Source organism: Misgurnus anguillicaudatus, chromosome 6 (genome assembly GCF_027580225.2).
Source record: "Misgurnus anguillicaudatus chromosome 6, ASM2758022v2, whole genome shotgun sequence".
In the NCBI taxonomy this organism is placed as follows: Eukaryota; Metazoa; Chordata; class Actinopteri; order Cypriniformes; family Cobitidae; genus Misgurnus; species Misgurnus anguillicaudatus.
This window is the reverse complement of record NC_073342.2, coordinates 27,133,451-27,161,178: the sequence shown is the minus strand read 5'-3', so window position 1 is coordinate 27,161,178 and position 27,728 is coordinate 27,133,451. Positions and strand designations below refer to the sequence as shown.

The 27,728-nt window shown below is 35.5% G+C and overlaps 1 protein-coding gene across 2 annotated transcripts; it reads right to left on the bottom strand.

Moving 5' to 3' along the window:
• Positions 1 to 360: 360 nt before the first annotated feature.
• cpt1ab (carnitine palmitoyltransferase 1Ab (liver)) lies at positions 361 to 27,728 on the bottom strand. Of its 2 annotated transcripts, none has more exons than XM_073868860.1 (19): positions 27,568 to 27,728; positions 23,744 to 23,905; positions 22,699 to 22,838; positions 21,790 to 21,964; positions 19,178 to 19,279; positions 18,961 to 19,098; positions 18,679 to 18,756; positions 17,785 to 17,892; positions 15,559 to 15,646; positions 11,240 to 11,435; positions 8,916 to 9,104; positions 7,217 to 7,322; positions 6,924 to 7,040; positions 6,308 to 6,472; positions 4,618 to 4,752; positions 4,382 to 4,534; positions 4,159 to 4,272; positions 1,484 to 1,576; positions 361 to 1,381 (listed from the first exon to the last, which is right to left on the bottom strand). In XM_073868860.1, exons 2-19 carry the CDS (start codon positions 23,882 to 23,884, stop codon positions 1,292 to 1,294), a joined length of 2,328 nt encoding a protein of 775 aa, XP_073724961.1. In that variant the 5' UTR covers positions 23,885 to 23,905; positions 27,568 to 27,728; the 3' UTR covers positions 361 to 1,291. The 2 variants fall into 2 exon arrangements, with proteins under 2 accessions (XP_073724961.1, XP_073724962.1); XM_073868861.1 differs by lacking the exon at positions 15,559 to 15,646 and adding an exon at positions 13,786 to 13,870.

Here is a 27,728-nt window from a genome sequence, read left to right as displayed (position 1 = left end):
AAAGTGTAATAATTATTACAATATACTACAATTTATAATAGTATATGCTAAACTATACTATAGTATACATTAACAAAGTGTATTTATTACTATTATAATATACCTCTGTATATTATTATATTCAAATTTACAGTATACTACTAGTATAATAATATACAGTAACAGTATATTTAAATTTACTATAGTACATACATACTAAAGTATTTTTAATGCATGTATTACTTTGATGTATTTTAAGATAACACACACACACACACACAAACACACCAAAATGTAAAATATTATGCCAAATGCACAAAAAATTGTTAAAATATGTAAATACAATTTGTAAAGTAAATGTAAAGACGATCACAGATTACATCATTTTAGATTCACTTTTATTGTGTTGAAAATAATATGATACAAACATAGCAGATGAAATGCAGAACACACACTGCCTTTTATTTGTTTTGTGCGTTTAAATCTATTTCTAGCAATGATAACTCTGATACTGTATCTGATAGATAGATAAATAAATAGCAGACTTTCCTGTCAATGACAAACAACATACAGAAATATATCTCAGTTTGATCTAGAAGGACACCATCATTTATATGGCGCCATAAATGATTGATTTTATCGTTAGTGAACTTAAATAATGTTTGAAATGAACTTGTAAAATGTTATTCTCATATTTTACTCCCTCAGATGGTGTAGTTGAGAAGTATCATTATTTAACAAGTTATATTATCATCATTAAACGTCTACTTTGGCAAAAAACCATTGTGATTTGACTGACCGTTATTGAGTCCAATGCAAAAAAAGATAAAGTTACTCTGTACTTGTGACGCATGTGCAATAAAAACAAAAGTAAAAGATAAATACAAACTTGTTGCCCTCTCTGTTCAATGTGATATTTTTACAGCTTTATACTTTTACAGCTAAGCTCCCACAGCAACAGTTCAAGCCACACAATGTGAATAAATTACAGTACAAACCTGAGTCTGAGAAAACCTTGAGATTCACTTCAATAACACAATGAAAGCGGTTTAAATACAGAACAAAAAGGCAACAGTCTTTTTTGAGGATCTTCAATTCAAGAGATTAAGGCAACAATGTATGGATGCATCAACAAATGTCATAAAATACGTGATATAATTTCCCAATCATAAAGTTGCATCCCTACTGAAATGACCTTATTTGCAATAAAAACCAATTATTACTTTGTACGTCCCAAAAGGAGGATATTCCTCTATTTAAAATATTTTTAAATGATTCCCTTTTAAACTTAGCAGAAACAAACAGTGATGGATTATTTGCTATTAGCTTTCTTCTCAAGCTGGAACAGATCCCGGATATCAAGCATTGCCTGTTTGATGTTACTTCCGAAACGATGAGAGTCCTACGAATCAAAGGGAGAAGAAAACATTGTTGTTAAATACATACATATATAAACATGCAAACATATATTGTAAAAGTCTAAAGCACTATAATGTGAACTCACAGTCTCTGGGCTGGAGTGTTTGCTGGATATGTGAAAGTTGATCAGGTCCTCTCCGAGAATAATATATGACACACCGTAACCGTCATCAGCCACCTTAACAATAACAACAGTTATCAGTCACGAAAAATATTTTGTACTTTTTTACAATTACTAAAAACAGCTGACAGATATTTCCTTCACATGTATCAGCAAGAATCTGATAATACGATACGTATCATGATACTGGGTATGTGATACATTGTGGTACTGTGCACGAGACGGTATATTGGGATATTTCTTCTTTTGGGAATAGCCAATGATATAATTTTAGGAAAGCTGTCCTCAAAAGCACACCACCATATGCATACCTAAGCAAGTATATTCTGTCCCTCTTGAAGTTTAGAGATAAAAGGACTGCTATCTATCCGTCAAGATGTAAACTCAAAACGAAACAGCTGCCATGAATCTTGTATAATAAAAATCAATATTGAAATGTTTGAAAATTGATACAGTATCGGCAAATAAAATATCCCAATATGCACATGTATTGATTTTTTTTTACACCCCTACCAGACTCGCGTTTATCCTTTTTTACAAACAGTGAATGCTTTCTGTTAACCCTTTACTGCCACATCAAGGGCATTTGAATTTTTTTTTCTTTGCATTTCTTATATCCTTATGTCGCTAGTTAACACACTCAATGGATCTTTTTTCAACACATCCCATAATTTTTGAAATATCGGCCTCTACCAAATGGTTGATATGTCACTTAACGAAATTCATATAAATCAGAAAATATGAACTTTAATACAAATAAAATTGTTTTGTATATTTAATCTTAAAATTAAATTATATTTCATGTTTTTGTTTTAACACAGGAAATGAAATGTTTTCTTGTTTTTATCAATAAAAAATAACTAAAAATAACAAAAATAATGACATTACATTTTTTTCTGCATTCAAAACCTAAAATAAAACAAGGCAAAAGATAGTAATAAAATGGCATTTTAGGTTCATTTATGATTTAAGAAACACACTGTCAAGTTTGGTAGTGCAACAAGATTTTTTTTTTTTTTATAAATGAAAATTTTTTTGTAAACCAGTTAGAGTAAGCTAACATTAGAAACAATTCTTCAAATAATATAAAACATCATTTAAGAAGTCATTTCTGATTAATTAATCCGTAATTATGATTTCTATACATTAATTATATGAATTCATTATATTTATTTCAAATAAATATCCAGAAGTGGCAAAAAATACACACTTAAGAAATTATCTCTATATATATTAAATAAGAAATAACAGTAGCTGTGTCATATTCATAGCTGTAAATGATCAGAAATGTATATTTTTTAGCAAATAGTACATTCTGACTGCAGAAATGGATGATCTGAAAACATTACCTTAGCTTTTCTACTTTTACCATTAAGTGACAAATCAACCGTTTGGTTGAGCATGTTTTTGAAAAATTATTAAAAACATACAAAAGTTTTTTCATGGCACCAAGTAACATAATTTTGTAAAGTTAGGGCTCTTACAGTATAATATGTCAAAAAATGCTTTCCTTGCAAAATTTCAACAAGAACCGTATCTTTCTTTCTGATATCCGTCTAAGAAGATGTGTTGCTGACACACTGACATCTAGTGGATTTCTTTGGCATAACATATCTTACCCAAATAGTAGAGACGGCTCAATCAGTTTGAGTTAAGTTAGGTACTCCTTTCAATAAAATATAGAGACTCAAAATGTGCTCAAGGCAGTTAATAGATCTGATTATCGTGAATACACTTTGAGGGTTTACTGTAGCCACATTAGTGCAATCGTGGGCGGGGCTTGGGCAATGTGATGTCACATCACAAAGAACATGAAAACTTGATTTTTTTAGTGGTTGTGTACACACAATGCTGACACACATTTATGTAAAAAAAAATAATTTGGCAAAACAGGTCCCCTTTAAATTAACATATCACTTGAAATCATGGTTTTGGCTAGAAGGGATACATCTACAACCTAAATCTTGTGAGATGTTGGGTTTAGGGTTAGATTTGATTGAGGGTAGGATTAGGATGAAAACAGTGGTTCTGGCTAGATGGGATACAGCTACAGCCTAAATCCATTAAAATATTGGGTTTAGGGTTAGGTTGGAGGGTAGGATTAGGAAAAACAGTGTTCATCCAGCGAGATTTTATGAGGTTTTGGCCATTGCTATATCCCTTCTAGCCACAACCTTGAAACCTGGATAGTTAGAATCAGTGGCAGCCGGTGACTTCTTTTTTCGAGGGCGCACAATGCGAAGTTCGTGACAACATGTATGTAGACCGTCATGTGTGTGGTTCTTAATTTCAAAATATGTGTTTTGGCGCGTCAAGTGAACCTATACGCATCTCATGTCTTGTTAAAATAAGTGCCTGCTGCAGACGCGTCTAAAGGGTTTATGATAAAAGAGACACTCAGACATTGTGAACATGAGCGTCTCTTTTATCGTAAACGGTTTTGACGCGTGTGCAGCAGGCACCCATTCCGACAAAACACGTAATGCACAAGGTTCACATGACGCAACAAACACACATTCTGAAAACAGGAGCAACACACTTTACACTCCGAACACATATTTTGAATTTGCGGCCCTCGAAAGAGCAGTCAAGAGCCGCCACTGGTTAGAATACAATGTTAAAAACAAAATGTTACTTACGGGTCCAAATCCGCCACCGCTGGTCACATACTCTGGATGTCTCTTTAAATCAAACAGCTCCACCTGCTGTAGTGGAGTCTGACTGGTGGACAGCCTCCAGGGTTCGGACAGCACCTGAAACCATGTTACTTGATTAAATTATCTATTTTTTGTAATCTGTACTAAGGTAAGCAACAAAGAAAAACCCATTTGCATTTTTTTTGGTTGGTGAGGGACGTCATACCTCTTTGAGGAAAGCTGAATCTTCACCCAGGTACTTGGACACTAAGTAGAGACAGAAGAGATGGCGGTCGATGCCGCTGCCCGTCATGGCCAGTCGGTATAAATCCTGATGATTATCTGCAGCCACTTTAAGCAACTTCAACTTCTCTTCTCTCTGAAATGTGAAAAAGATGTTAAAACGAATCACGGTTCTACAAAAATATTTGTGCACAACATCTTTGCTGTGGTAAATCTTACCGTCACATTATCGTTCATCATGGCACGGACGAAATTGCAGGTATGAACGGTGCAGGAGCGCACGGTCTCGGTGCGACCCTCTCTGAACAGACGCGTCATTGATGCTTCATATGTCAGGCAGAACTTTCCTTTATCCTGTAAGAGAAAGATTTGGAGCTGCGTGCTAGCATCATATTTAAAATAAAGACATACTGATCAAATGCATGTAAATGTACACAGGGATCCAAAGAAAATATCTATGCAGTGACAATATAATTTAAAAATGTAACATATTGCATTGCTGTTTACTAAAATATTTCAGGTCTATCATTATCATTAATCATGTAGATTAAGTAGATTCATCGAAAAAATAAATGTTTGTGTTCGCATAATATATGTGTGTGTACTGTGTGTATTATTATGTATATAATAATGTTTGTATACTAGTAATAATCACACAGTACACACAACTTATGCAACTTTTATTTTGTAAGCGATTATTTGACAGCCCAATTTTTATATTATTGCTTATTTATTTATTTATTATTGTAGCATATAGTACTTGGGTGATTCTCATGAAATCCAGATTAGAAGGTGTCCAGCATCACATTTTTTAAAAAGCCCTTGAAGACAATTTTTTGCACATATAAGATTAAGGTCTGAACTTATTATAACCATTATTTTTATAGGATTTAAAATTTTTTCCTATAGAATTATAAAAAAAATTAAATTATCATTATCAAAAATTATCATTACTGCAACATGATATTACATTAAATATATGCATTTACAAACGCATGTTTCGGTAATGAGAACTAAAAAGTTGCCTCGGTACAATGACAAACAAAATTTTAACTCTTATCTGGAGAGAAAAAATAAGAACAGTTTTTTTTGTAGAAAATGTTAGTTCGTTGAGGGCTTAAACAATGATTGAAAATTGTTGCGGAGGATGAGAAAATTGGTCTTGGACACATTTATATTCCTTATTATTGTCTCTACATTTACCAATGATCACCAAATAACACATGTTTCTTTACTGTAAATGTTTAAAGTATAACATGCACTGAAGCTTTTTATTTTTTAGATTTTTCATTATAAATATTTCCATGTCAAAGAACCCAATCCAGTCATGGAGACGTTGCGGAAATGAAAATCTTTTCCTTAAATGTGGAAAAAGGAACAAAATTGGTTTGTATGATGTCATTTGAAATCATGTGCAAAATAGTACATGAAGAGATGTTTGTAACTGTATGCTTCTTATTTTGATAGCATTTACTTTTTAAAAAATGTTTCATGACACCTCATAAGTCTAATTTCACGAGAATCACCCAGTTGTGAGTATCTTGGCTTGTGTGTGCATATCTGTCTAAAAATAAAAATGCATTGCATCTTAACTTAGTAACACATGGGTAAACAGCAGCGGCACTACAGCATGTTTTAGTTGTTTGTTGGCGAGAGCACTCAGCTATAGTCTGTTAATTCTGACAAATTTGTCTTTTTTAACTGTATCAACAGTTTCCATAATGAACACACAAAATAATTTCTATAATCTTAAAATTTATGAAATGTTATGAAAGCAACTTTTGTAAAGTGAACTATTATTAGCTCAATATAAACATTATAAAAGTCAATGGAAATTCCCCATCCTGTTGGAAAAAAACAATATTTATAAATGTATTTTTGGGTGTATGCATGTGTTGATCTCTCTCACCCTAAAATGTGCCAGCTGGAGGGCGATCTGAATGAAGGCATCAGGGCTGGTCTTGCATTTTTTGATCAGGCCTTTGCCAAAGTTGTTAAAAGGAAAGATGTGCATGTCAACATCATCCGCCAGAGTTTTGGCTACTTTCAGAGAGTTGTTGATCACCGTCTGACACTAAAATATAAAGGTGACATTAAGTGATATACAGAAGATGCTTTAAATTTATATAAAATAATGTCAAGAACATTCAGTGAAAATATAACCTTGATATCTATAATATTTACGGAGTATGATCATGTCAAAATTGAAATCAAACTTTGATGCTCTTAGTCTCATATGACACTTTATCCTAGATTTCACAGACCGGGTCACATTTACTTACAGACATTCTATTATAATAATAATTATTATATATTAATTATATAATATAGAATATATTAATTATATATTAATAATAAATATTATTATAATTATACTAATTTTACAGTTTTTTTACCCCAAAATGTGTAGATATCTGTGAGTTTAGCACTGTTAGTATCATTCTCTATCAGTTGAGCTACACATACTAAACAGATTCATTATGAATTAAAATAAGTATTTGAAGTGCAGGGACATTGGTCTGTACCTCCTCTGGGATGTCCCACGCCAATCTCTGAGGTCCTGGCAAGTTGGGATGAAGGTTTCCTTTACAGTGACCGTCCTCAGCGTAGCCCAGTTTCACTGGATCCGATGACAAGACATGCTACACACATATACACAAACATTTTTAACACTGCATGAGAAATGTATTGCATTGCATGTGCTGAAAAGTGCACAAACACCTTTAAAATAGTATAGTAGTCTATAGTAGTCTAGTAGCCTGTCTTCCCAAAGCAGTTTATAGATCTCAATATAATTAAGCAGAAATGAGTTGCTGACCTCCCACAGGTGACCAATAATGGGGGCATCAGCCCACGAGTGTTCTGCATTCAATCCCATAGTGCCATTCTTAAACACAATCAAGTTGAAGGACTTATCGAACCATCTGAAGAACAAAGAAGAATGCAAGGTTAAGGAACTTGAAATTGTGGTTAAAAAAGATGAAGGCTTAAAAGTGATGCGTTTCATGTCTGTGCCACCTGAACAGAAAAAAAAGTTTCCAAACAAGTTGTAAAAGACACCTATTATGCAAAATCCACTTTTACAAAGTATTTGGACATAATGTGTTTTGGCAGTGTGTGAACACAACCACCCTAAATCCACCCGCTCCTTGTTTTTTTAATCCCATTACACCAAAGGAGTCTCATTAGACATGCCGTTTTGATTCTCTTATCAATATGAGGTCACATTGATAAAGCCCCGCCCACTAACAGCTCTACATTATCATAGTTTCAACCCTCAGCGAGTTGTACTTTGTCCACTAGTTACTATTGTCTCAGACTGTATTAATCAGATCTATTTTTAACCAAAACGCTCACTGTCTGTTTGTAAGGAAGTAAGGAGCTGTAGCTCATTTGCATTTAAAGGTACAGACATTAAAACGTGTGTTTTTGTTCCTACCCAAATTGGGGCATTTTGGACATGCAATATTAAATATAAATGATCTGTGGGGTATTTTGAGCTTAAACTTCACATACACATTTTGGGCACACATGAGACGTATATTACATCTTGTAAAAAGGCCATAATGGTGCCCTTTAAAGGATTAGTCCATTTTCTTCAAAATCCAGATAATTTACTTACCACCATGTCATCCGAAATGTTGATGTCTTTCTTTGTTCAGTCGAGAAGAAATTATGTTTTTTTGAGAAAAACATTCCAGGATTTTTCTCATTTTAATGGACTTAAATGGACCCCAACACCCAACAGCCTTAATGCAGTTCAAAACAATTGTCATTTTTGGCAAAAAATAAAATAAAAAAATGCACTTCTAAATCACAACTTTTCCTCCTCCTCCGGCTGTTTGACACGTGATTGCGAAATGACGTAGAAAGGTCACGTGTTACATATATGAAACGCACATTTGCGGACCATTTTAAACAATAAACTGACACAAAGACATTAATTAGTATCATTCCACATACAACAATGTCAGAACGGTCCTCTTTCTCCACACTTGTAAACACTGGTGCGTAGTTTCGATACGTCATCAGTGACCTTTTGACGTATTACATGAGGTCGCGCTGGTGCGTCACAGGACCGGAGGAAGACGAGAAGTTGTGGTTTAAAAGTGCATATTTTTTTATTTTTCTTGCCAAAAATGACAACCGTTTCGCTAGATAAGAACCTTATGCCTCGTTTGAGATTGTTTAGAGTCCTTTAAAACTGCAATTTTAAACTGCATTAAAACTGTTAAGTGTTGGGGTCCATTAAAGTCCATTAAAATGAGAAAAATCCTGGAATGTTTTCCTCAAAAAACATAATTTCTTCTCGACTGAACAAAGAAAGACATCAACATTTTGGATGACATGGTGGTGAGTAAATTATCTGGATTTTTTTAAAGAAAATGGACCAATCCTTTAAAAACATCGCCCATCTCCTATTGGATTTTATTATTTTAATAAACAATATTAAATATATGAAGTGATGATGACATAATTAGTGAATTATTTATGAACAAAAGACATTTTATTGGCACCTGTCATAGCATTTTCCATGAAGAAGAGATTTGGCATAGATGTCCAGAGACCGGACCGGGTTGTCAGCTTCATAACGCTGTTCTGTGTCATCAAGAGTCACAAAGAAAGCAGCTTTTTCCACAGCATCCAGCGACTGCTTATTCTTCCCTTTACTGAAGAACTGTGAGCGGGCTTTGGCCCAGGGAACTCTGGGTAATGGGGAACAAAAGTATATAGATACGATTATTTGGCTCATCACATGTTCTTTTAAACTCTTTTAGGTTTTGTGCAATGTGTAGATTTAGCGGCATCCAGTGGTGAGATTGTAAATTGCAACCAACGGCTCATTTCGAAACGCATAGGGAAGCTACGGTAGCTGCCCTATTATGTCACCATCTGAGACAATGTAGAAAAGAAAAACGCGAGCAGTTTATCTGTTTATGGCTACTGTAGAACCATGGCTGCGACTTCCACGTAGGGGGACCCGCGGTGTATTTACATAAAATGGCAAATTTTAAGGTAATAAAAACAATACAGTTCATTATGTAAGGTACACCACTAATAATATAGTTATGTAAGGAATAATTGACGACGGGCCATTGAATTATAAGAAAATAATGCACACCCAAGGTGCAATGCGGCACAACACGAAGCGGAGTGACGTTACACCGCGGGTGTGCATTATTTTCAAATAATTCAAAGGGCCAGAGTCAATTATTCCTCTTATACCACGGTAACCACAAACATTGCTCTGGTGCCTATTTTTAAGACATTTGACAAGTTAGGTGTGCGGTTATCAGAAATTAATTCATACCCACGGAACATTTCTCAGCCAATCAGAATGCAGCATTCAACAGACCCGTGGTATAAGTATATTATATTGCATTTCTGTATGCACCTGCACCTACACACTGCACCTTTAACCGAAATACAGCAAACACACATCTGGTTCATTGAATAAGGCTACATTTACAACTACAGGCTTCTTTACAACTAAAGTTATCTAAAAGATATCTCATTTCCTCTATTCATGCAAATTACCTGTGTAAAACATCTCTATATCATTCAATCCAACGCGTTACACCTACATTTATTATTCTTGTAAAACTTTGGGAACATCTGGTGTGCCATCTTTTATAATGGTTATATACATTTTAGAGCATGCACTTGTATCCGTTGTTCATATTCATGCTTTTCAAATGTTAGGTTGCATAGTTATAGATGAACAGAAAATCTGTGTGTGAATGCAACAAAGACAAATTTGTAAGTGCAATTTATTTTTTTGATTAATTGGGTGAAACAAAATTTGCTTTTTTTAACTAAATAAAACCCTAAATCAGAGTGTTCATGCATAAAAGTGTATTTTATAAAGTGAAAAATCCACGAAATGTGTTCAAGCATAATCTTAAATTTTGACATTTTAAATCTTGAAAAAAGTAAAACAATGGCAGGATGGTGGCCAAGTGACATCAGAGACCAACTACAGTAACTAATCGATAATAACATCTTACCGCTATTTTACATAATTGATATTATCAATAAGTTGCTGTGGCCCACAGTATATATGACAATATTAGAAATGCAAATAAAAATCAAAATGGCAATTTAGGGAAATAAACATATGCATATACAGTAATAAGGTCATGTGCAACAAAATAAGCATAATGCTTATTTAAATGTTTAATTTTTTTTGTACTTTTTTTGTATACTATTTTACAACTGCTAAGTATGCATTCTTAAAGGAAAACAACACCATTTTTCAAAATTTTACTATGTTCTTACCTCAACTTAGATTAATTAATACACACATATCTTTTTTCAATGCGTGCACTTTTAATCTTTGTACAGCGTTTCTTGAATGTGTTGGCATTTAGCCTAGCCCCATTCATTCCTTAGGATCCAAACAAAAGTTTTATTTTGTGCCACCATACTTACTTGTATAACTACTCATGTAACAGTCTTTAAATAGGGAAAACATGGAAGTGTTGGTGGCTTCTAAATTCATCCCTGTTTGGATCCTAAGGAATAAATGGGGCTAGGCTAAATGCTAACACATTCACAAGGCGCTGTGCAAAGGTTAAATGCACGCATTGAAAAAAGATAGGGATGTATTAATTCAAGTTGAGGTAAGAACATAGTAAAATATTGAAAAACTGTGGTGTTTTCCTTTAAAATATGTCTACATCTTTGCAAAGAGATTACTCAAAACAGCCCAATCTGTTTCTTATATAAACATAGATATATTAAAATATCCTCTTTTGGCTTTAGACTTGTCACATCTGTGTAAAGAACATCAACTCAAATGTACTATGTTTCTGTCCCGTCGTGTGTCTGGGTCTCTCACCTGTCTCCTGCGGTCAGGGCAGCCAGCATCTCCTCCCCGGGCTGAGGTTCGGATTTATCCGCCAAGATCCTTTCAATCTGCTGCTCGATCTCTCGTGGCAACAGCAACCGTCCGTCATAAAACATCCACACCTTGTAAAAGCGTCCCTTGTGGAATACAGCAATGTGCTTGCTCTCATTTACATGTTGAAGGATATCTGTCGAAGGAAGAACGTGAACGTGAGGAATGGTGCATGGAAAGCGCATGAAATTAATGTTAATAGATATTCATGCAATTTAAATTGGGGAAAATGTGTCATATTTTTAGGTTGTTGATTTTTGTCATGAGTTAAATGATTGATGGTGGTCAGTGGACAAAGAGTGGCAGAAGCCAAGTGAGAAAGACAAGAGAAGGAAAAAGAAATGAGACCAAACTCTTGTTTCTATACACTGGATTTGCTAAGTCCCACGGTACACTGCAAAAAAATGATTTTCAAGAAAAAAAATTCTTAGTATTGTTTTTCAGCAAAAATATCCAAAAATTCCTAAATCAAGATGCCCCCTCCCGACTAGCAAAACGACACAAGAAAATAAGTCTAGTTTATAGAACAAAAATATCAAATTCAAGTGATTCTGTGCACAAAACAAGCAAAAAAAATCTGCCAATGGGGCAAGCAAAAAAATCCTGAACATTTTTCTTAAACACTAAATTCAAGAAAAATTTGCTTACCCCATTGGCAGATTTTTTGCTTGTTTTATTTATAAATTGTAAGAATTTTTAGATATTGAAAACAAGACAAAAATACTAAGAAATGTTTTTCTTGAAAATCATTTTTTGCAGTGTAACAATACGTTGTATTGGTAAAAATTATTGATTTTTTTTATGGCAGAAATCATTAGGATATTAAGTAAAGATCATTAAAATATTTTGTCATTTTTACCGTAAATGTATATATATATATATATATATATATATTTAAGCATTTTAAACGCCGCTAAAACGCCAGGCAGACGCTGATGGTAGCCGTTAACCCGCCAGGTGCTGGCTTTTTTGAAAAGCGCTGCACTTCCATTGAAAACAATTGAAAACATACGCTAGCTGCCGGTGTAAATGCTTTATTGTGAAAGCTACCTAAAGGCAATTTTCTCAAAATTTTGTCTTTTTTGTACCCTCAGATTCCAGATTTTCCAAATATTGTCCTATCCTAAGAAACCGTACATCAATGGAAAGCTTATTTATTTCAGTTATTTTAGTTTATATATATATATGGGGCGCACCAGATAACACGTCAGCAGCTTCGTACGTCATCCGCGTCACTGCAGTCACATGACTTTAGTCTTGCGCATGCGCTTCACAACAGACACGAAAGAGAAGACAATGCTGAATAAAGTCGTATTTTTTTTATTTTTGGACCAAAATGTATTTCCGATGCTTTAACTGACCCATTGATGTCACATGGACTACTTTGATGATGTTTTTATTACCTTTCTGGACATGGACAGTATACCGTACGTAGATTTTCAATGAAGGGTCAACAAGCTCTCAGACTAAATATAAAACATCTTAAACTGTGTTCTGAAGATGAACGGAGGTCTTACGAGTTTGGAACGACATGAGGGTGAGTCATTAATGACATTATTTTCATTTTTGGGTGAGCTATATTTTGGGTGAGTTTTAACAAGGATTTGGTCTAATAATTAATTAAATTCAATTCAATTCAATTTTATTTATATAGCGCTTTTCACAATTGTTAATTGTTGCAAAGCAGCTTTACATGAGTAAAGGAGAACACAGAAAATCAATAGATAATATAAGAAGTAGAATATAGCGGCTAAGGTTAAACCATACAAGCGAGCATATTAATAATGTAACGTATACAGTAAAGTGCTAAGTTAAGCCAAAGTTGGCTGACTCTCCCTGGGACGAAAAAACCCCTATAGGAGAAAACCCGGTGGGAAAAACTCCTAGAAGGACAAAAACCCTTGGGAGAAATTAATATATTCATATATGTATAAACGGTAGGGATAGGAAGCGGGTAAGCGGATTAAACTGGTTCAGCAGGTGGTCGTTGGTCGCGCATCGGCTAGGCATGATGTTTTTATTACCTTTCTGGACATGGACAGCTCCAAACATATTATTATTTGTATACACTAAGCTGTTAATCAAAGCTGCTAAATTCAGTAAAAAAATATCTACTCCAGTTATTACTAGTTATCTATGCTATAAATGCAATAACATGCAATAAACTGAAATATGGACTGGAAATCTACTGTATATGGCCACATGGGTGTAAATACTTGTGCAACTTCCTGGTGTTCATTCATCTATCAGTCAACAGGTTAATAATTAACTCACACATATTAGGTTAACATGCTTCTTTTAAATGTACTATTTCCTTATTACACATCAGCCACAGTGTGCAGAATTAATAGCAAACCCAAATTACAGACGATTATGGCCCGTAGTGCCGCAATAGTTTCATACACACTTACTAGCAGCAGCTATAAGCTAAAAGCACATACATTGTGACATCAAGGCGCAAAAAGCAGGCGAGAGGGCTGCTATACCTTCTTCAACACCTGGAACTCGACTGGTGTTGAACATACGCTCGTACTGAGATGAGCACATGGGGATAGTGTTTAAAACCATGAGCTGTGAAGAAGAAGGGAAAGTCAGATACTAAAAGATAAACTAAGAAGGAACCCAAAACACCACGACGGAAACCTGTAGAAGAACACAGAGCTGTGGAAAACTAGACAGGAGAAGAAACACAAGGGAGGATGAAGTGAGGAGCTGTCAGGAGAGATGAATTTAACATGGAGACTGGCCTCAGTCGAACAGCACAGCTGCAAAATATAGATCATACATTTTTTTTTTATATCTATACATAATAATTACATAAAGCTGCAATCCATAACTTTAAAGGGATATTTTACCCAAAAATGAAAATAATGTCATTAATGTCGTTCCAAACTCGTAAGACCTCCGTTCATCTTCGCAAAAACAGTTTAAGATGTTTTAGATTTAGTCCGAGACCTTGTTGACCCCCCACTGAAAATCCATGCACGCTACACTGTCCATGTCCAGAAATGCAACAAAAACATCATCAAAGTAGTCCATGCGACACCAGTGGGCCAGTCAGAATGTGTTGAAGCATCAAAAATACACCTCGGTCCAAAAATAACAAAAACCACGACTCTATTCAGCATTGTCCTCCCCTCCGCGTCTGCCGCGAAGCGCATGCGCGAGACTAATGGGGCATACACACCAAACCACGCGTTTAACAATTTGTGCGAGTAGATTACATACAAAGTCAATGCAAAGACGCGATCAGACGCATCCTCGCGTGGGGTGATGCGAATGACACGAATTGGGCAGTGTGATTGCCGCAAAAACACAAAAAAGTTGAAAATAATAACTCAAGCGAAAAATTTGCATGATACAAAGTTTAATCCCGCGAGTAATCTAGAGCGAGCAACGCGATGCTACGCGTTTGGTGTGTACGTAGCATTAAGTCACGTGACTGCAGTGACGCGGATGACGTGCTATCCTCAAACATGTTTGTAAAGTTTTTTTTTCAAACTTACAGCGTGCGTCTCCCTCAGACTGTAAACAAAACCCGGGCGCACAAAAAAACAGCTGGGGCGCACCAGATAACACGTCAGTCACGTCACTGCAGTCACGTGACTTCATTCTCGCGCATGCGCCCCACAACAGACGCGGAAGAGAAGACAACGCCGAATAAAGTCGCCATTTTTGTTATTTTTGGACCAAAATGTATTTTCGATGCTTCAGCTGACCCACTGATGTCACATGGACTACTTTGATGATGTTTTTATTACCTTTCTGGACATGGACAGCACACCGCACGCAGACCTCCACCGAAGGGTCAACAAGCTCTCGGACCACATATAAAACATTAAAGACATTATTTTCATTTTTGGGTGAACTATCCCTTTAATCTCTATATCGCCATCTCTGTTTGAAACATGGAGTTGCAGGTTATTTTACATACTTTTCTTTACATGGGTTACAGTCAAATTACTTTTCCGGCAAAGTCACTAGGGCAGTACATTTTAAAAAAGTACGGAGAGCATATTAGTATCTCAGAGGTATACACATCTGTACCTAAATGGTACATTTTAGGACCTTTTTAAAGGTGACAGCTTGGGACCATTTTTGACAATTTTTCTGTCAGTGTGCTATCTATCTAGATATTAACCCACATCTGTGCTGTTTTCTTGAGGCCAAGACTTCATGTTGGTCGGCCTGATGCTTTTGGAGCAGATGAAGGAGAGTAGGTTAGGAGCGGCTCTTAGCTTACAAGCCCCTCCTCTTACCTGTTTCTAGCCCGGGAACACGTGACGTGTTAAACATCCGTTCCCACTGTGACGAGCATAGCGGCACGTAATTCTCCAGCAAGTATATCTGCGGGTGCCGTGTGAGCGCACATAGCAAATGCAGCAATGCGAGGAATAAAACAGAAAATTTTTATTGAATGGGTGCTCTTTTACAGTCATGCATGAGGAGGCGGGGTTAGAGACAATTAGAGAGAGAAAGAGAGAGATATACTTTGTTTTATTTGTACTTTTATTTGCACTAATTGTACACAGCCCAGCTGCATAAGCTTTGGCAATACAATAGAGAGAGATATATATTGAGAGAAAGATGTGTGACATGGTACCAAAGGGCGATTTATACTTTTGTGCAGGACCTAGCGTCGTAGGCTATGCGTCACTTTTTTTAATACTTTGCATCGTTGTTCACGTCGACACGCGATTACACGTGCAGATTGCTTGTACACAGGCATGTTACTGGTGTACACAAAGTGTGAAGGCAAAAGTCAAAGAAGAAGCAGCATTTTATGTACGTTGTTAGAGAAGCATCAGCAGTGATGAAGGTAAATAGAAAGCAATTTTTTGTTAAATATCATTAATCAACTTGGTCCATCTTTATTTTTTACTATCGCAAGCGGAAGTGCGAATGAGAAAATGCGCCGTGGAATTTTTTACCTGATGGGAGGGGTTCTAGCAAACCAATCACAGTGCTTGCTTTTGGACGCGCAGACTACGCACAGCCTACAAAAGTATAAATCGCACTTTATAGCAAAAATATATACTTGATAACTTGACTTCCATAGATTTTTCATAAAACAAGACTTAAAGGTATTGCGGAGGATTTTCTTTTTCCGGGTGGATCATCAAGACTATTGGTCCTCCTAGTTGTCAATCAGGAGTGTTGCGCAATTGTATTTTTTTAAAAAGTGGAGAAGGCGGTTCTTTTCTAAAATTAGAGAAAATCCTCCGCTACACCTTTAATATATTGGGTCATTTTGCCTTTTAAGTAAATATATGTCGATTTAACATTTTTAAAAAAATATTTATGATTGAAATCAAGACAAAAATAACTCAAAATAAACTCGGAAAAAAGCACAAGCTCATTCACTGCAAAAAATAATTTTCAAGAAAACATTTTATTAGTATTTTTGTCTTGTTTTCAGTAAAAATATCTAAAAATTCTAATATTGAATTTAAGTGATTTTGTGCATAAACAAGCAAAAAAAATCTGCCAATGGGGTAAGCAAAAAAATCTTTAACATTTTTCTTAAACACTAAATTCAAGAAAAATTTAAGAAAAGCAAGAAAAAGCATTTTAATTTAAAAAATGTTGATATTTTTACTGAAAAAAAAAAACAAAAATACTAAGAATTTTTTTCTTGAAAATAATTTTTTTCAGTGTTTCACTTTCATAATATTTGTCCAAAAACAAGACTTAATATCTTGTGCTTTTTAATTAAATACATCTCAATTTAAGAATTTTTAGATATTTACACTAGAAAAAAGTAAGTAAGACATATATTTTTCACATTGATTCTGGTCATGCAGGTTTGGACTCACAACATAAGCATAAATGAAGGATGACAAAATTATTATTTTTGCATGAACTTTAAATTTAAGACCTACATTATGTAGGCTGAAATTGGATATTGTTCAAACAGACACTTAACTCTTTCGCCGCCATTGGCGAGTTATTTCGTCAATGAAGAGAAAACACTTCCCTGCCTGGCTTTCTGCAATATTACTATTATCCGCTCTTCCGCAACTTATAAAACCCGGAAGTATCGCCATAGGGCAAGCAGCTGTATGTTCGTCTAAGTTTTGAGGATCGCTCTTTATCTGATCTCTATCAAAAGACCTTCACTAAAATGGAATTATCTCAGCTTTTTGCTCAAAATTTGATGTTTTTGAAGAAACCTACAGTACCCATATTTGAGAGTTGATAAAAGAGAACAAATGAAGATAGGATGATTTTTTTTTTTTAAGCAGAGGGTTTGTTCTTTCATTTGATATATTGTATACATTTTCTGTAAGGCATTAAACTTTTGTGAAAATCATGAAAAATGATGGCGCTGGCTTTTAAAAACACAGGCGGCGAAAGAGTTAAGAGTGATTTCTCTTTGACTGATGTGATTTGTTTTTGCAGGGATAAAACTGATCCAGTATTATTTTATAGTAGAAAACGATGTTATTAATTATTACTATGTTAAAAGTATGTTATTAACTTACTGGTTTGATTTGCGCTCTGTCCAGTTTTCTTCTGTACATCATGATGGAGTGGATGGCGTTACCGGCACGAGCGGCTTGGAGATGAGTAGGAAACACATAAAGAAAATCCTAACAAACAGAGAAAAAATAATACTGATGAAAACTTTAGAAAGTGTCTTGCTTAAGGTCGTAAAAGGTAATCTGGGGGCTCAACAACCTTCCAGTCCCAAAATTATTTCCCAGTAAACTGTAACCCCAAAAATGGAGCCATGACTCAGATATAAAGAGGTAGTTCCACCTGTATTTTAAGGCCCGCACAAGCCAAACGTGCACATTCTGGATTATTTGCATGAATTATATTGATATCATTTAAATAGTACAATGCAAAAAATGATTTTCAAGAAAAAAAATTCTTAGTATTTTTGTCTTGTTTTCAGTAAAAAAATTCTGAAAATTCTTAAATTAAGATGCTTTTTCTTAATAAGCAAAAGGACCCAAGAAAATAAGTCTAGTTTTTAGACAAAAATATCAAATATAAGTGATTTTGTGCATAAAACAAGCAAAAAAATCTGCCAATGGGGTAAGCAAAAAAATCTGGAACATTTTTCTTAAACACTAAATTCAAGAAAAATTCAAGAAAAAATTGCTTACCCCATTGGTAGATTTTTTTTGTGCTTGTTTTTATGCACAAAATCACTTAATCACTTATTTTCTAGGGTCCTTTTGCTCTTCAAGAAAACGCATCTTAATTTAAGAATTTTTAGATGTTTTTACTGAAAACAAGACAAAAATAAAAATATTTTTTTTTCTTGAAAATCATTTTATGCAGTGTATATTTTTGACATTCACCACACAAAATGACAATGAGACATAAAAATGTATTTGTAAAGGTCCTGAACTGCATTGTAAGCTCACCATTGCATAGTAATTACTGTTGACCATGATGGGTGAACGACCTCTGAGGTAAATATACTCTTCCCACCAATCACTGACCTGAAAAGAAATATGACAAGAATTTCAAAAAATGAGACACTGGGTTTATTATTTACAAGGCTTTCTGTTCTGTCGAACTTTAAAGTCAACTTGGTTCTTGTTTATAATGATATATCTCCAAACAAGTACTTCATAGCTTTTTACATTTCCCACAAGCCTTTTGTGTTTATTTACATGATAGTTGACATAAAGTAATGAACTGACGTAATTGGAAGCCCACCAGGATTTGAGTTTAAGGTACCATTGGAGTTTGGGACCCAGGTTCTTCTCAAAGTCTTTTGCCAGACTTTCCATACGTTTGTATTGTTCATCGTCCATCAGTGGACGGGCTGATTCAAGATACTGGAAAAGATTTTTTATTATAAATTTAATTCATGCCATGATGTTTCTTCAGACCAACTTTAAAGTTGACTAGACTTACTCTTTTAACAGTGTCTTTCACAGGAGGCACAGGTAACCGAGGCAATGAACTCTGGAAGCTGTACAGCATTGGCCTTCGCCCAGAGAATAACTTCACCAAAACCTGGGTTAAAAAGTGAATGAGATCAACCATATGAAATGAGCATGAATACATATGTTCCTACTGTTCCTGTAGCTCAGGAAAGGTCATGGGTTGGATTCAAAGGAAACATATGGATAAAAATTGTAGGTTGAATGCAAGTAACTTTCGATAAAAGTCCATAAATAGAAGTATAATTTTAAGAGTATCAAACAAACATCTAAAATAGCATATACACAGCAAAAAAAGATTGTCAAGAAAAAAAAATCGTAGTATTTTTGTCTTGTTTTCAATATCTAAAAATTCTTAAATTAAGATGCTTTTTCTTGATGAGCAAAACGACCCAAGAAAATAAGTCTAGTTTTTAGACAAAAAAATATCAAATTTAAGTGATTTTGTGCATAAAACAAGCAAAAAAAATAAAATAATCTGCCAATGGGGTAAGCAAAAAAATCTTGAACATTTTTCTTAAACACTAAATTCAAGAAAAATTCACGAAAATTTTGCTTACACCATTGCCAGATTTTTTTTTTTGCTTGTTTTATGCACAAAATCACTTAAATTTGATGTTTTTGTTATCTTATTGTCGTTTTGCTCATCAAGAAAAGGCATCTTAATTTAAGAATTTTTAGATATTGAAAACAATATTTTTTCTTGAAAATCATTTTTTGCAGTGTAGTAATTACACAATTGTTTAGATTATTGGACGTGTCATTAAAGTGATAATTATTGAATCACGTAAATCCAATATTTTTCTTACAAAATCGCATCAGTTACCCTCAGAAGACCCTTATTACCCATTGGAGTCGTGTGGATTACTTCTGTGAAGGATGGATGCACTTTTGGGGTGTTAAAATTCAGAAATTGTTTCCTGATCCCTATTTTCTATCGTTATAAAGCTTAGAAGAGCAATGACATTTACTAAAATAACTCCAAATGTTGGTTCCCAAACCTTAGTTACTGTAACTTCAAATTCAAGGACCTTTCAAGGACTTTCCAGGTCCAGTACCCTCAAATTCAAGGACTAAATGTGGGGACACATTTCAAGTAAGAGCAAGGTTACATCCTGTTACCCTTTTAAGATACATTGTTACAGTTCCCTTTCGAGGGAACTCGCGCTTCGTCACTGCGGTGACACTTTGGGGACGCCTCCAGGTGTAAGTGCGTCTGAATGTGTATATCAAATTCAACCAATGGTGAGGCTTAACGACAAAGACAGGGTGACGCGCGAGCCAGGAAGTATATCGCTATCTGAAATATTGCCAAAAACGGCGTTACAGGGATGCAGGAAGTATGGCAAATGAGACGCAGCCTCTCGTTCCCTTCTCAGGGAGCAACAGTTACATACGTAACCCGAGACGTTTTCATGTGTCAAACACAACTATGCAAAAAAGCATTTTGGACCTTGAATTTTTTCCCCCAGATTCACAAATTCTCAAGGATTTTAAGGACCCGTGGGAACCCTGGTTCATCTCAAAGATGATGGACACGTTTATCTCGGATTGCTCGAGGGTGAGTAAATCATGAGGTAATTTTGATATTTGGCTTGTGTATCCTAGCCTGACGTTGTCATACTCAATTCTAGTCAGAATTTGAGTCTGATACCGCTCCATTGAGCTATAATTATGAGGCGTGTCTCAACCGAAAAATGCCTCTGCACTCAATTGGATAGACCTACGACCAATCAGAGCAACGGAGTGTGTGACGTACGTTACGTCTTTTACAGCCTGACCGAACTGCTAGTTACTTCGCTACAATGACACTAACATTGTGATTATACTGAGTTAGCGAATGTACATCAACACCTATTATGTTTACAACATTTCGTTTATCACAACATGAAGTATTTACTAAGTCGTAGAGTAAGACTATCTCTTACCATTTGTACGTTAGGTGAACTTCATCCACGACAATACCCATTACGTTGGCTTGAAAATATTGGAGCCTAGCATGTCCCTCCAATTATTCAGCAACCACGATTCCGGGCTTCCGAAAAGAAGCTGGCAACGACCGCTAATTATATCCATCTCGTCGTGCACGCAGAGTTGCATCGCCGTGATAACGTTAGCCATTTCAGTTGCGACCAACTTTTGCCGAATAGGAAGGACGGCAAAAACATCAACAAATGCCCTGCTCGCGTTTCTCTGTTCCCCTTTTAAAATCAATGCTCTGTCGATATCTTTTAGAACAGACTCAATGTCAGAATCCACACATCTGAACTTTACAGCGGCAGCCATTCAACACACGCGCTCTTTGGTGACGTGGTTCATTACGTTACTGTTGATTATCTGTCCATCATCGTATAAAGCCCGCCCTCACAATTTGATTGGTTCGACCAGCATTTGTCTGAGCATAGTAGCTCCTCAACGGAGAAACGCCAGACCGATCTTCCCGTCTTCACATTCTTGTGGGCGGGGCTAAGATCGGCTGGCACCCAGGCTATGTGTATCCCTTTAACACACCATATTTGACTTTGAACATTGGATAATATTGACAAAGCCAAAGTTAAGATTCTCTGTTAGTGCAGCACTCACCAACCAAATCTTCGTCTTGAATGACACAGATCCATGTTGATTGAACATCCATCCGTGCCAGGACAGCAAGTACTTGAGGGCTTTCCTCATAACGAAAATAACAGTGATCCATAAACCTGTTCCAACCAGAATTCCACCGGCAATACGCTGCCCTTCTTCTGTTATATATTTACTGCAGGGGAAAAATTGTAAGTTATAACATTTACTGCAACCTTACAAAAAATCACTAAAATATTGTAGTTAAGGAGGTGTGCACACCAAAGCTTTTAAACTCGTCTGAAAATGCCAGGCGGACGCCGACTGCGCGCTTTGCTTGCTTTAATACTTCTGCTTTGTTTATCTTTGTTTATTCTATATAAAAATGCCAAGGATCTATAGAAAGCTTACAGTTTGGCTAAACCCTGGAGCACACATTCGTTTTTTTAAGCGTACACTCGGTTGAACGCACAGCCTTGCAAAGCATAGTTTATTTGACTTGTATGTGTACCAAAATGCAATACCTCTACTGGCCTACATACTACATGAAATAATAATAATGTTTAATGAACGAGCACTTTAAACCTTCAACACCAGTGTGACTACAAAAACTTGAGATGATTTGTCATACGTACATTATATGTGGCTCATAAATGGGTGTAAATCTATCCAAGGAAATGTAATTCCAGGGAAGCAAGATGTTTCATGTTTTGAGTTACTAATCATAAGTGCCAGACATTTACCTTTGCATATGGACTTTGCACTGCTTTGACTACAATACTTGGTTGCATTTGTTTTGCAAGCGGTTCCATTCAATTAATCTTTATTGCCGACTCACGTGAAAGTTTGTCTTTTGGCCTCTCCAGCACACACAATGAAAATCCTAATAGATGGCTTATTATCAACAAATGATTGTTCTTAAGTAGTTTACTGACTGGTAAGTGTGTCGACAGTTTATTGAACAGCCCAAGTGACGGATCAATTTTGGCGTATTTGGTGGAGGACATGTAACTGACCACAACAACCAGAAGTCCAGAAGGACTTCCAGGATAGACCCCAGTCATGACACCATTCTGTAGAAACACACATAATATTACAAAGATAATACACATACATTAAAATAGGACTGTTGATCCATTATAAACTAATAGACACTCATTAGTTCAACATTTTTTATAAAGTTTGATGCAACCCCTGCATTCGGTTCCATATCTAACCAGCTGTCTGTGAACACAAGAATCTTTATTACAAATAATTGATTTAACACAAACTTATATCACTAGTTTTAGTTAAACTGCTTTTAACTCTTTTCCCGCCATTGACGAGTTATTTCGTCAATTAAAAGAAAACACTTCCCTGCCAATGACAATTTTTTACGGCGATCTATATTTCCGCTATTATGCACTTGGTGAGGCTCTTACCCAACTTATAGAACACTGAAGCATCTACTAATTCAGAAACAGTCAAAACGTTTGGTCATCGTTCTGAATCTGATCGGTAACAAAAGTCCTTTACAATAATTCAATTATCTCAGCATTTTGCTCAAAAGTTTGTATTTTTGAAGAAACCTACTGAAATTTGAGCGGTAATAAAAAGAGAAGAAGATAGGATGAAACATCTATTTGTTTGTTTGTTTGAAAGCAGAGGGTCTGTTCTTTCATTTAATATATTGTATGTTTATATATTTATAGAGGAAATTTTTCTGGAAGGCATTAAACTTTTCTGAAATTCATAAAAAATGCTGTAACTGGCTGGCAACTTAAAAAAAAAACTTTATTTATTATGACTCAACTTGTATACTTAAATGTTCTGATGGCTTCATCTGGTGGAAATTTTGTGTCAATAGCCCACTTAAAAATCCCCTTACAGATAAAAATGCTGATGTGTCAAATTCTTATTTTCACCGCTGTATTGGTAGGTTATTATGCCTTGTTGTGTCATGTTTTACTCTGTACAGTATGAAGGACTATGTAGTCACCTTGAACCGGATGAACCTCTTCTTCCAGGAGTGAAGTCCAGACAGGTAGATTTGGCGCAGGGCTTCATGACACAGCTGCAGGTCAATGCCATCTGGAGTGACAGTGAACTGAAAGGCCACTGCCTGGTGAGCTTCTGCCATTCTGACTTGACCCTCTCACCACTGTGAGAAAGATAAAGGAAGTAAATACCACTAAAAATATGGACCAATTACCCTAAATTTAGAAGGATAGATGTAAATATTATGGTATTTTGATTTTATAAAGTGGGCTCCAAAAGCATCTTGTGTGTCTTAATGGCATTAAATCAATCTGATTTTTTGTATACCATCTATATGATTACGTACAATAATTACGATATTTAAATACCATAACACATACATGGTAATTATAATTATAGATACTTCAAAGAATACATGCATTGTATTACTATAGCACTACGTCAGAGTGAATGGTATCAACCTGACAAATGTACAAATACCATGGTAATGTCATGGTACCATGTAAAAAAAAACATTTGTAAATGAATGATGAATTCCAGTGTATCATAAAGGTTGTGTGAATGCATGAATCATGTAAGTTTTACAGTTTTAGCAGAGATTGTAATCTATTCATATTTGATCTACTGTTCAATGTGACCTCACATAACAGAGAGCAGATGAGATTCATGACCTTAATAACACAAGTGTTTGAATTGTAAACACCACACTGGTGTAAGTAAAGTCACACTGTTTGTTAAGTTTACATGGTCTGTGACATTGCAAAGCAAGTGCATATAGGAAATATGAAAATGTCCCCGGTAAACACAGAAAGTTCCCTAATGTTAGTTTTAGGGTGCGTGAACGTTCTGAGAACCAAAAAATAATGTTAAGAAAACTTTCCTGGGGAGCCAGAAACAAATCTTCTTCTAGTAAGCATGGTGAATGTTCCTGAAAACAACAAAAACTACTCTTTGAAAACAATGGCATACTGACATTAAATAGGTGATAATATGAAGGACAGAATGTACTATTCTTTAAACTCGCTCTCCAATATTATCTGACCATCTTAACAATGGTTGGATACAAAATCATAAATGTCTATTACTACACAGTAACAGACTATTATCGTATTGGGAGATTGCCAAAGTGTGTAGCACTTAAGTCACCAAAGACATACAATGTTACCTCCATATCATTTATAATAAGTTACTATATTATTACGTTTTAACCATATTAAGTTAACAAAATGTTATTAACCTCTTACAAAGGCCCTGTTTACACCTGGTATTAAGATGCATTTTGGTCGATCGGATCACAAGTGGATGATGCTAAATACAGATGGAAAATGTTTTGGGCTCCTCCACTTTCGCCAACATAAGAGTTAGTCGAAAACGCATTCAACCAGATTACTTCTGAATGTGGTCGAATGTGTTTAAACAGTCACAAAAGACCGCCTACTCTCCACCTATTGATCTATGTGTAATGTACGGAGCACAATGTTTTTACATCGGTCCTAACTTCTAGCGCAAACCCACAGTGTTTATCATTGATTAAACAAAAGCGGCTGCTCTCCAGTACTGAATTTCTGTGTCATTTCTCCCGCTTGTGTTTTAACGACTCGCTCATAGACCCTCCCCTAAAAGTAATCAGGACAGAAGCGTTCGAAAGTGGACAAAAGAGATGGATTAAAACACCAGGGGCCAGATTTACTAAACGGGGCATATTAGCATGAAAGTGCAATTCCAAAAAAGTGCCGGTGGGAGTGGTAATATCTGCGAGTTATTTACTAAATAGGCACAAATTAAGTAACGCATTTCTATAATGATCAATGCAATCTACTAAGAGCAGCGCAAATAAGCAGAGCTGATGCTCCTCAGGTGCGAGTGATCTACTGACGCCTGATGTGCTTGAGTTCAGCACCATAGAAATATCAGCCATATTACACTAAAAATAACAGGAGGACAAAAAATTAAGGTTTACAAGAAGTTTTGAAACACCTGGTATTGTGTGACTTCTCTTAGTGAGTCATCTTTTATTTCTTTAAATAAATCATGGCTTGGCAAATTATATTTTTGATTAATTTGTTTCTCTGGCATTCTAAAATAACTGTTACGTGTGGAAAAAATCCTTTGTACCATGCACTCTCTGATCTCTGTGATGCCTCCTCCTATCAGCAACAATTCGAGTGCAAAATGGTTAATGCATGCTTTTTTCGGCGCAAACACGTGCAATCATTAGTAAAACGCATTGCGTGAATTATTTGAATAATCTCCTTCCATAAATTTTGAGTCTGATAGGGAAAGTCCTAGAAATGCATATGCAATAAGGTCAGTCATAAAATTAACTAGACCACACACTTAATGTCAAACTTATGGTTTGCGCTGGCGCAAGCTGTTGGTAAATCTGGCCCCAGGTGTGAACAGACATGTGTCTCTCTCATCTACTTGTGATCCGATAATTGACCAAAAACTATGCAAAATATGCAGTTTTATACAACTACCTTGCTGCTTAATCGTGAAATTAGTAAAAAAAAAAAAAACTATGTCAAATCCGATCAGAGTGTTCAGAACTAAAACGGATTTAAAGAAATATGAATGTAACTTAGCTTGAAAAGTATTTGTAAAAATCGGATTTTGTGTGTTCTTTGCCATTCACACAAGCTAAATATGATCGAATTTCAATCTTAATGTAGAAAAATCGAAATAGTACTGACTGCAGTGTGAACAAGGTCAAAGTGTGTCAGCTCTTTATTACCCAATCACATCACATCTCTATCTGCCTCGCAGATAAATGCCAACTTTTTCTATATTTACAGACGTGCGTCATCATTATCCATGTTTATTATGGTAAAATCTTCATCAAAACACGAGTTTAATAAGCGTATATCTCATGAAGGTCATGTTTCAAAAAAAGAAAGTGCTATGTTATGTATGCGCAACCATAGTTCACCCCCCTGCGCTGCGATCACGTGACGTACCGGTTTAGATGGAAACTAGGGGAAAGGTCACGCGCTCAAGCACAGGGTTCTGTTGACGTTACATACTGCTGAACACCATTATGGATCACAAAAATAATAATTTAAAAGTTTTTCTACATAAGAAGGCAATTAGACTAAGTTGTCCCAAATAAAGTGAAAATAGAAAATATGAAGTATTAATATATTTGTTTGTATTTCCATGACACGTGGGATCGTACCGTATAATAAATATGATAACCCGGCCTTATGACTTCCACATGGAGCACATTTTTATGTCCGAAAATATGTTTAAAAGTTTTTATTAATACATTGATCAAATTTAAATTAAGGTAAAATAATAAACTAAATAATATGACGCATTACTGTGTTGTTCGCACAATAAACTGTTAAAATATAATATTTCATGTTATAACTTAGAAGCAAATCACAACTATGTGTCAAAAAAGAGAAAGCATCGGAGTCACTTGCAAAGAAGTGCTATTATTAGCTATCAATAACCAAATTATCCAAACGCAGCAGCTGGTGTAAACCAAAACACAGAATAACAATATCTCATTGCCTTTCTCAATTGACCCCTATTTGGAAATATGCCCTCGCATACCCGGACACCAACCCGTTGTGCAACACACAGCTCTTGGATATCAGCATGTCAACACACATGCATTTATGTCCACAAACAACATGAAATTTTTTTATGCAAAGAGAAACCGAGCTGCTTTACTGTGTCATATTTCTGTGTCATATTGAACGAACCTCAATCGGGGGGTGCGCTCGTGCACTTTCACCTACTTATTCACCGGTGGACGAATCTGAAGCTATATGCCTCATATATGGAAAATATCCTGAGTTAATTTATTTAAACTCTTACCTCGACGTCTCCTCCTGAAATCCTGGTGGTGTTGGTTAATGTTTCAGGTTTGGAAACCCAACGCTTTGCCCGCGCCGCTTTAAGTAAGCTATGAATGAATGTGCAGAAGGGTAATTTGCTGGTCACGCCCATCGCCGTGACGTCATCATCGCCACTGTGCC